The sequence below is a fragment of the Babylonia areolata genome, chromosome 34 (genome assembly GCF_041734735.1).
Source record: "Babylonia areolata isolate BAREFJ2019XMU chromosome 34, ASM4173473v1, whole genome shotgun sequence".
NCBI lineage: Eukaryota > Metazoa > Mollusca > Gastropoda > Neogastropoda > Buccinidae > Babylonia > Babylonia areolata.
In genome coordinates this window covers 24,062,505-24,072,504 of record NC_134909.1, presented here as the reverse complement: position 1 = coordinate 24,072,504, position 10,000 = coordinate 24,062,505, and the positions used below count along the sequence as shown (strand labels likewise).

At 41.1% G+C, this 10,000-nt stretch overlaps 1 protein-coding gene across 1 annotated transcript in view; it reads left to right on the top strand.

Annotated features, from left to right (window-relative positions):
• LOC143277605 (fibrocystin-L-like) overlaps positions 1–10,000 on the top strand; it is a 38,809-nt gene that overhangs the window by 4,676 nt on the left and 24,133 nt on the right. Inside the window, exons 2-6 of the mRNA XM_076582480.1 lie at positions 5,081–5,213; positions 5,571–5,667; positions 6,924–6,981; positions 8,205–8,295; positions 8,638–8,691. Coding sequence (XP_076438595.1) covers positions 5,081–5,213; positions 5,571–5,667; positions 6,924–6,981; positions 8,205–8,295; positions 8,638–8,691 — 433 coding nt within the window. The remainder of the gene's footprint in view (positions 1–5,080; positions 5,214–5,570; positions 5,668–6,923; positions 6,982–8,204; positions 8,296–8,637; positions 8,692–10,000) is intronic.

Here is a 10,000-nt window from a genome sequence, read left to right as displayed (position 1 = left end):
GATCGCGGTGTCGGGCTGTTAATCTTTTTGGTTTTGTGTTGCTTCAAGGGGTGATGTAAAATATCCGCTTCCCGCCCCCCCCCCCCCAACCCACTCCCCCCTTGCCCTCCACCTCCTCCCCTCCCCCTCCACCTCCTCCCCTCCCCCTCCTTGCCCTGGACGCAAGTATGCCCGCATAATTGCCCGTTTCACACACGCATACAATCACACACACACACACACACACACACACACACACACACACACACACACAACGCAGCCTGACTGGTTTTATTTCATACCGCAACAAGAGGGCGTGAGACAGACAGACAGACAGACAGACAGACACGTGACTGGTTTTATTTCATACCGCAACAAGAGGGTGTGAGACAGACAGACACACAGACAGACAGACAGACACACAGACACGTGACTGGTTTTATTTCATACTGCAACAAGAGGGTGTGAGACAGACAGACAGACAGACAGACAGACAGACACACAGACACGTGACTGGTTTTATTTCATACCGCAACAAGAGGGCGTGAGACAGACAGACAGACAGACAGACAGACACGTGACTGGTTTTATTTCACACTGCAACAAGAGGGCGTGAGACAGACAGACAGACATACAGACACGTGACTGGTTTTATTTCATACCGCAACAAGAGGGCGTGAGACAGACAGACAGACAGACAGACAGACAGACAGACACGTGACTGGTTTTATTTCATACCGCAACAAGAGGGCGTGAGACAGACAGACAGACAGACAGACAGACAGACACGTGACTGGTTTTATTTCATACCGCAACAAGAGGGCGTGATACAGACAGACAGACATACAGACAGACAGACACGTGACTGGTTTTATTTCATACTGCAACAAGAGGGCGTGAGACAGACAGACAGACAGACAGACAGACAGAAACAAACAAATATATTTTTTAAAAAGATAATAAACGTTCCAGAGAAACGAAATCCGCAACGGAAAGAAGAAGAAGGAGAAGAAGAAGGAGAAGAAGAAGGAGAAGAAGAAGGGGGAAATGAAGAAGAAACAAAGGTTCCAATGGGATTTATAAATAAAAAAAAAGCGCCCATAAATCCCCACAACCACCACCATCCCACCCCCACCCCCCAAGCCTAGCTCCCTACCCCAGGTGACAGAAAGGCGTACCTCTTGCTTAATCTTGACACTAATTCCCACAATACTGACCACTGTGACGTACGCTGAGGGCCCCGCTTGACCGCAACACAGACCACACCGTCAGTCCTTAGGGATTAATGTCCTGCCCTAATGCACGGTCTGTAGGAGCTTAATTCCGCTTGACTGGTAACTGGACTGGCTTTACGTCAAAGGGCGGAGTGTCCGCTCCCCTCAAGGAGGTACCCTACGTACCTAGACCTTACTACAACACTACAACAAAACAATCTGGGTGAAAGGGAAAATAAAATAAAATAAAATAAATAGAGGGGGTGGGGAGTGGGGGTGGAGGGGGGCCGGCGCCTAAATCTTACACCAAAACAATCTGAAAAAAAGAAAAGAAAAAAGAGGCAAGGCCTTCAAGACTCACTTGTGATACACTTTAAAAAAACAACAACTAATCATTAAAATGTGTTTTGTATTTGTTATTATAAAGCTTCGCGTTAAAAAAAAAAAAAAAAAAAAAAAAAAAAAATCCTAACCAGAGTCGTATTGATTTTAGTATTTTCCGAAAAAGACCACTTGGGCGAATGAACATAATGAAAGCCCTGTACACTATGAGTAAAACACACAAGCTTTTTATGTATTGAGTATAATTTCAAAATGTAATGTTTAAGATGAGAAAGATCAGTTTAAAGCAAATTAAGTCCCCTAGCATTAATTACAGAGTAATTTCCCTTTTTTTATTATCTGCACCAAAACGTTTGCAAAATAAATAAAACTTCCATGCTTAGCAAAAGAAGTTCCTGATTGAACAAAAAATGATAATAATGACTGCTCTTGTTGTGTCAGAATATCAGATCAAAGTGCCAAGTTTAGAGAATACAAAAAAATATAAATGTAACAGTAAATGCAGTTTGCATATAATTAGGCTTTTTTTTCTTTCTTTTTTTTCTTTTTTTCTTTTGTGCCCATCCCAGAGGTGCAATATTGTTTTAAAGAAGATGACTGGAAATAACTGATTTTTTCCTATTTTTATGCCTAATTTGGTGTCAACTGTCAAAGTATTTGCAGAGAAAATGTCAATGTTAAAGTTTACCACGGACACACAGACACACACACACACACACACACACACACACACACACACACACACACACACACACAAACACACACACACACACAACCGAACACCGGGTTAAACATAGACTCACTTTGCTTACACAAGTGAGTCAAAAAGGAGAGAGAGCGAGAGACCTCGAAACTATAGAAGGTGGGAAGTGAGAGGGGGTTAAGGGGTGTGAGGGACCTAAACCAGCACCTAAAGCTTATAACAAAGCAATCTGAAATAATAAATAAATAAATAAAGCACAGTCAGAAAGCGAGAGACCTCGAAACTCAGAAGTACATTATAACACACTGGCCTTTAGCCACAATACAATAGTTATTTTGTGGACTCGTGATAAACAAGGACCATAACTCATAGTTCATGAATATGTCGTATTGTGTCCACAGCTTGAATAACACGTTTCTCTTCGTATGCACTACATTAAAAACAGTCACTTCATGTCGCACATTTCAAGTGTCTTTTGCGCGCGCACACACACACACACACACACACACACACACACACACACACACACACACACACAGAGTAAGAAGAAAAAGAAGAAGACGACGACGACGAAGAAGAAGAAGACCGTGTACACAGAAGACTGTATCAGTGTTATTGTTGTCATGATGTCAACAGGCGAAAACAAAAAAAAGGAGCGAATTCACAGCTGTTGGCTCAGAACACTATGCATGTATGTCATTATGTTTAGTTTTTTCTCATCTTTGGTTTTCCTACTGAATGTTTTGTCCATTGTGCCCCCCTAACAAAACAACACATTACCCACACTACATTGAGGTATATGTCTCTGCCTACTAACAGATTAACACATTACCTACACTGCATTGAGGTATAGGTCTCTGCCTACTAACAAATCAACACATTACCCACACTGCATTGAGGTATAGGTTTCTGCCTACTAACAAATCAACACATTACCCACACTGCATTGAGGTATAGGTCTCTGCCTACTAACATATTAACTACACTATATTGAGGTATAGGTCTCTGCCTACTAACATATTAACTACACTATATTGAGGTATAGGCCTCTGCCTACTAACATATTAACATATTACACACACTGCATTGAGTTATAGGCCTCTGCCTACTAACAAAACAACACATTGCCCACACTACATTGAGGTATAGGTCTCTGTCTACTAACAGATTAACATATTACCTGCACTGCATTGAGGTATAGGTCTCTGCCTACTAACAAATCAGCACACTACCCACACTGCATTGAGGTATAGGTCTCTGCCTACTAACAAATCAGCACACTACCCACACTGCATTGAGGTATAGGTCTCTGCCTACTAACAAAACAACACATTACCTGCACTGCATTGAGGTATAGGTCTTTGCCTACTAACAAAACAACACATTACCCACACTGCATTGATGTATAGGTCTGCCTACTAAGAAATCAACACATTACCCACACTACATTGAGGTATATGTCTTTGCCTACTAACAGATTAACATATTACCCACACTGCATTGAGGTATAGGTCTTTGCCTACTAACAAATCAACACATTACCCACACTACATTGAGGTATAGGTCTTTGCCTACTAACAAATCAACACATTACCCACACTACATTGAGGTATAGGTCTCTGCCTACTAACAAAACACATTGTTTTCGAACCCAGCACAAACGGACAAATGATGATGATGGTGATGATGAGGATGATGATGATGGCGAGGAGGAGGATGGTGATGATGATTGTGACGATGATGATGATGATGAGGGTGATTGTTTTGTCTCACAGTGCCAGAAGTCACGGGGATTTATCCCTCCTCTGGAAGTCGAAATGGCGGCGTCAGATTGACCGTGTTCGGAATTGGTAAGTGAATGAGTGAGTGTGTGTGTGTGTGTGTGTGTGTGTGTTCGTTCTTTGGTTTAGCGTCTTTTCACTATCAGTGATATTAGACGATTTATAAAAAAATAAAATAAAAAGAAAGAAAAAGGAGGGGGGTGTGGGGAGGGAAGAAGAAAACAGAAAAGGTAGAAAACTACCCCCCAAAAAATGCATAACTAACATGCAGTTACATTTAAAAGTAACAACTCCATAATGATAATAATAATCAGAAACCATTAACACAATTCTAAAGTACATTAAAGGAATGTAGAAATAGGGCTATGAACTAATGCCTGTGAAAGTTGACCATAAGAACCTCGTCAAATAACTTTCCAAAAATCATCTGCAGAAATACTTGGGCAAGAAGTTACGTAACTGCTGACAGTGAAACAAACAGTGATGCAAGCTGAACTGCTTACCACAGATGCATGTAACCTTTTTACTATACTTTGTCTTCAGCACATCAAGTTTTATACGGAAGAAAGTAGAGGTTATTAATCTTGTATAGCAAGCTGATGGATTCGGTATTTTTCTTTAATAATATTCTCGGGGAATAATGTCCCTTTATGTTTTAAAAACTTTTCCTTCCATCGGTTATGAAATCGACCTCCATGCTGATTTTTCTTACAAAGTGTATGCCTCTTTTACGGAAAGACGGTCATGTATTTTTGTCGATTTTTCTTAATCTTATGCTCCTCTTTTAGCTGCTTTATCAGCAGTTTCATTGCCATGAATGTCCACATGAGAAGGCACCCAACAAAAACTGATCTCAGTCCCTTTAATCCTCAATGTACCAAACGATTTGCCTCAATAACTAAGTCAGGTCTTAGTTATTGATCATATATTTTTGTTGTTATACAGATCATTATCAAGTTATTTCCTTTGTATCAGATATCGTGGTTTTTTTGTTGTTGTTTTTTTGTTTGTTTGTTTATTTATGTGTGTATTCATTTGTTGACTTATTTCCTTGGTACCAGATTTCGCGGACAACTTTGACCTGAACAATGACCCTGACGTGGGCACTCACACCACTCTGGTGGCGGGCTCTGAGTACCCATGTGACCTGCACGTGGATGGCGTCACGAACATCACCGCCACCTGCTATACCAGGTACACTGTGTGTGTGTGTGTGTGTGTGAGAGAGAGAGAGAGAGAGAGAGAGAGAGAGAGAGAGAGTGAGTAAGGTTCAGATTCAGATTTCAGATTCAGATGATCTATTCATTTAATTAAGGCCACGGCCCCATGTCAACAGGGGGCGATACAAAATTTCAGTATAACTGTTAGAGTCTGCACTACTGCTGAGAGAGAGAGAGAGAGAGAGAGAGAGAGAGAGAGAGGGGGGGGGGGGGTAATGCCTCCAACTCTGTCTCTGACTAACGTGTTACGTTTGTAACGAGGGAGACCATTTTACCACTGCCACAAACAGCGCTCCCAGTATGGTTCACCGGGATGAAAACCAATCCACAGGTACATGCCGGAAGGGGAGTACCAGGTCAAGGTGAAGGTCAACGGAGCTGACGTCACCACGTACTGCACATCGGATCCCAACGATTGCGTGTACACGGTCAGTTGTTTGTGTGTGTGTGTGTGTGTGTGTGTGTGTGTGTGTGTGTGTGTGTGTGTGTGTTGTTGTTGTTGTTGTTGTTGTTGTTGTTTGTCGCACTGTTACACGGTATGCTTCTTTGTCTAAGAGTTACATTGTATAGGCTGTTATAATAGCCATAACAAATATTGAAACCGCTGCCAGTTGAGTGAAGATTATACAAACAGAAATACATCTTCACAGCATTTGCCTCTTTGCGTTTACTTTACCTTCCTTTTGCCAGATTCCACAAATCCATCCTCTTGCATTGTATGTAATGCTCAGTGCTACGTTTCACACGACCATACATGGTAGTTCTAGATGTGATGACGACAGGTGTGATGTGATGTGATGTGGTGTGATGTGATGTGATGTGATGTGGTGTGGTGTGGTGTGATGTGATGTGATGTGATGTGATGACGACAGGTGTGATGTGATGTGATGTGATGTGATGACGACAGGTGTGATGTGATGTGATGTGATGACGACAGGTGTGATGTGATGTGATGTGATGTGATGTGGTGTGATGTGATGTGATGTGATGTGATGACGACAGGTGTGATGTGATGTGATGTGATGTGATGACGACAGGTGTGATGTGATGTGATGTGATGACGACAGGTGTGATGTGATGTGATGTGATAACTACAGGTGTGATGTGATGTGATGTGGTGACGACAGGTGTGATGTGATGTGATGTGGTGACGACAGATGTGATTTGATGTGATGTGATGACGACAGGTGTGATGTGATGTGATGTGATGACGACAGGTGTGATGTGATGTGATGTGATGTGATGACGACAGTGTGATGTGATGTGATGTGGTATGACGACGGTGTGATGTGATGTGAATGTGATGGTGATAGGACGACAGGTGTGATGTGATGTGATGTGATGACGACAGGTGTGATTGTGATGTGATTGTGTGATGTGGTGTGATGTGATGTGATGACGACAGGTGTGATGTGATGTGATGTTGATGACGACAGGTGAGATGTGATAACTACAGGTGTGATGTGATGTGGAGGGTGATGTGATGACGACAGGTGTGGTGATGATGTGATGACGACAGGTGTGATGTGATGTGATGTGATGTGATGACGACAGGTGTGGTGTGATGTGATGACGACAGGTGTGATGTGATGTGATGTGGTGTGATGACGACAGGTGTGATGTGATGTGATGTGGTGTGATGACGACAGGTGTGATGTGATAACTACAGGTGTGATGTTTACAGGTGAAGGATTCGGACACTCCTAAGATCCACACCTTGACCCCACGATCTGGTGTACCTGGTGAGTCTGTGTGTGTGCGTTTGGTGTGTGTGTGTGTGTGTGTGTGTGTGTGTGTGTGTGTGTGTGTGTGTGTGACACAGAGATTCAAGATTCAAGATTCAAAAACTTTATTACTCAAGGATAAAGATTTTAGGCATCGCCCAGTCTTCCAATCTGTCCTTGTGACAACAATAACAATAACAACATTAACGATAACGACAAAAAAAAAAAAAAAAAAAAAAAGTTAACACTGCTACATCCACTGCTACTAGAACGAAGAATGATCACCACCATCATCATTAACATCGTAAAAAGTAATAAAACGAACGCATTCATACATTCATATCCATACACATGCACACACTCTCTCCACCCAACACACACACACACACACACACACACACACACACACACACACACACACACATATATATATATATATATATATATATATATATATATATATATATATATATATATATATATATATATATATATATATGCACATACAGAGACATGACCGAGGTGAGAAACATATAGCGGACATAAAGAAAACAGAGAAGCACAACTTTACCATTGCACATATACAAAAGTGGTTAATTTGCTGATGCAGATGTTACAGGTAATAACATCCAATTTACAGGCGAACAAGTAAGAACAAAGCACAAAGGTAGAAATAAAATAAATTCACTGCATGTAGGTATGGATACAAACTTCACGGAAAAAAAGCATGATTTTTGTATTTTTTTTAGCTGGTTATTTTAAAAAAAAAAAAAAAAAAAAAAAAAAAGCTTTGTGGGCCTATTGTTTGTGGAGCAGAAGTTCTCGTATGTTTGATTTGAAGGAACGTAATGAATCGCACGTCTTAATGAACGAAGGAAGAGAGTTCCAAGCAGATGGTCCAAAAAATGCAAAGCTAGATTTGTACAAATCGATGCGAGAGAGTGAGAGAGAGAGAGAGAGAGAGAGAGAGAGAGAGAGAGAGAGAGAGAGATTATGAACTGTCATTGTTTAATAATGATAACCATGACAACAACGACGACAACAACAGAACAAGAACAAAGACACTGATAATAATACAAATGATAAAAATGATAATGACAATAATAAAAACAAAACAACAACAATATTTATTACGATAATAATGATAATGATGGTGATGGTGATGACGATGATGATGACGGTAACAATAGTAATGATGACACAACAGTTACACAGCACTCTGCTTTCCGTCGTTGTCGCAGGGACCTTGCTGTCGGCCGAAGCCAAGCTGTTCACGTCCCGTTATGGCAGCAACCTGGAGAGTCAGAACAGCCGCACGGAGAAGATCGTCAAGTGAGTTGTGTGTCTGCTTCATGCACAGGCGTTTGTGTGTGTGTGTGTGTGTGTGTGTGTGTGTGTGTGTGTGTGGAGGGTGGGGGTGGAGTACGTATGTGTATGGGGGGTCGGGGGGCTGGAAGATAAGGCGTGTGTGTGTGTGTGTGTGTGTGTGTGTGTGTGTGTGGAAGAAGGGGGGGAGTAGGGGGGATAGGGGTGGAGTACGTGTGTGTATGGGGGGCGGGGGGGGGGGGGAGATGTGGAAGATAGGGGTTGTGTGCGTGTGTGCGTGCGTGTGCATGTCTCTGTGTTATTCCTGTTTGTGTAATTTAATGTAATCACGTTCTCTGTCTTCTTCAGGTTCTGGGCTGCTGGTAAAATCTGCAACGTCAAGGACCTGGATACAGACGAATAGTATGTTTCTTTCTGGTCACTGGTGGCGGTGTTTTTCTGTTTCGCGGGTGGTTATACTGTTTGGTCGCTTATCGTTGTTGTCTTTGTTTTGTCTGGTTATGTGTTGTTGTCTTTGTTTTGTCTGGTTATGTGTTGTTGTCTTTGTTTTGTCTGGTTATGTGTTGTTGTCTGTTTTGTCTGGTTATGTGTTGTTGTCTTTGTTTTGTCTGGTTATGTGTTGTTGTCTGTTTTGTCTGGTTATGTGTTGTTGTCTTTGTTTTGTCTGGTTATGTGTTGTTGTCTTTGTTTTGTCTGGTTATATGTTGTCTTTGTTTTGTCTGGTTTTGTGTTGTTGTCTTTGTTTTGTCTGGTTATGTGTTGTTGTCTCTGTTTTGTCTGGTTATGTGTTGTTGTCTTTGTTTTGTCTGGTTATGTGTTGTTGTCTTTGTTTTGTCTGGTTATATGTTGTCTTTGTTTTGTCTGGTTATGTGTTGTTGTCTTTGTTTTGTCTGGTTATGTGTTGTCTTTGTTTTGTCTGGTTATGTGTTGTTTTTGTTTTGTTTGGTTTTGTGTTTTTTTGTTTTGTCTGGTTATGTGTTGTTATCTTTGTTTTGTCTGGTTAGGTGTTGTCTTTGTTTTGTCTGGTTATGTGTTGTTGTCTTTGTTTTGTCTGGTTATGTGTTGTTGTCTCACTTTTGTCTGGTTATGTGTTGTTGTCTCAGTTTTGTCTGGTTATGTGTTGTTGTCTTTGTTTTGTCTGGTTATATGTTGTCTTTGTTTTGTCTGGTTATGTGTTGTTGTCTCTGTTTTGTCTGGTTATCTGTTGTCTTTGTTTTGTCTGGTTATCTGTTGTCTTTGTTTTGTCTGGTTGTGTTGTTGTCTGTTTTGTCTGGTTATGTGTTGTTGTCTGTTTTGTCTGGTTATGTGTTGTTTTTGTTTTGTTTGGTGATGTGTTGTTGTCTTTGTTTTGTCTAGTTATATGTTGTTGTCTTTGTTTTGTCTGGTTGTGTGTTGTTGTCTCTGTTTTGTCTGGTTATGTGTTGTTGTCTTTGTTTTGTCTGGTTATGTGTTGTCTTTGTTTTGTCTGGTTATGTGTTGTCTGTTTTGTCTGGTTATGTGTTGAAGGCGGAGGAAGGAGGTTCACACGTAGCTTGTCTGGACGATTCGATGCAACTTTATTATCTGTAAATTCACACATGCTATTGTCTTCAAATTACACATGCGGAACACTCTCGTCTTATTCTTACGTTAAAATAAACAACTGAGCTTCGTATGCGGATAGTTAAAGCCTACACATGCGCCGTATGGATCGAAAGTGCACGTGGATCTC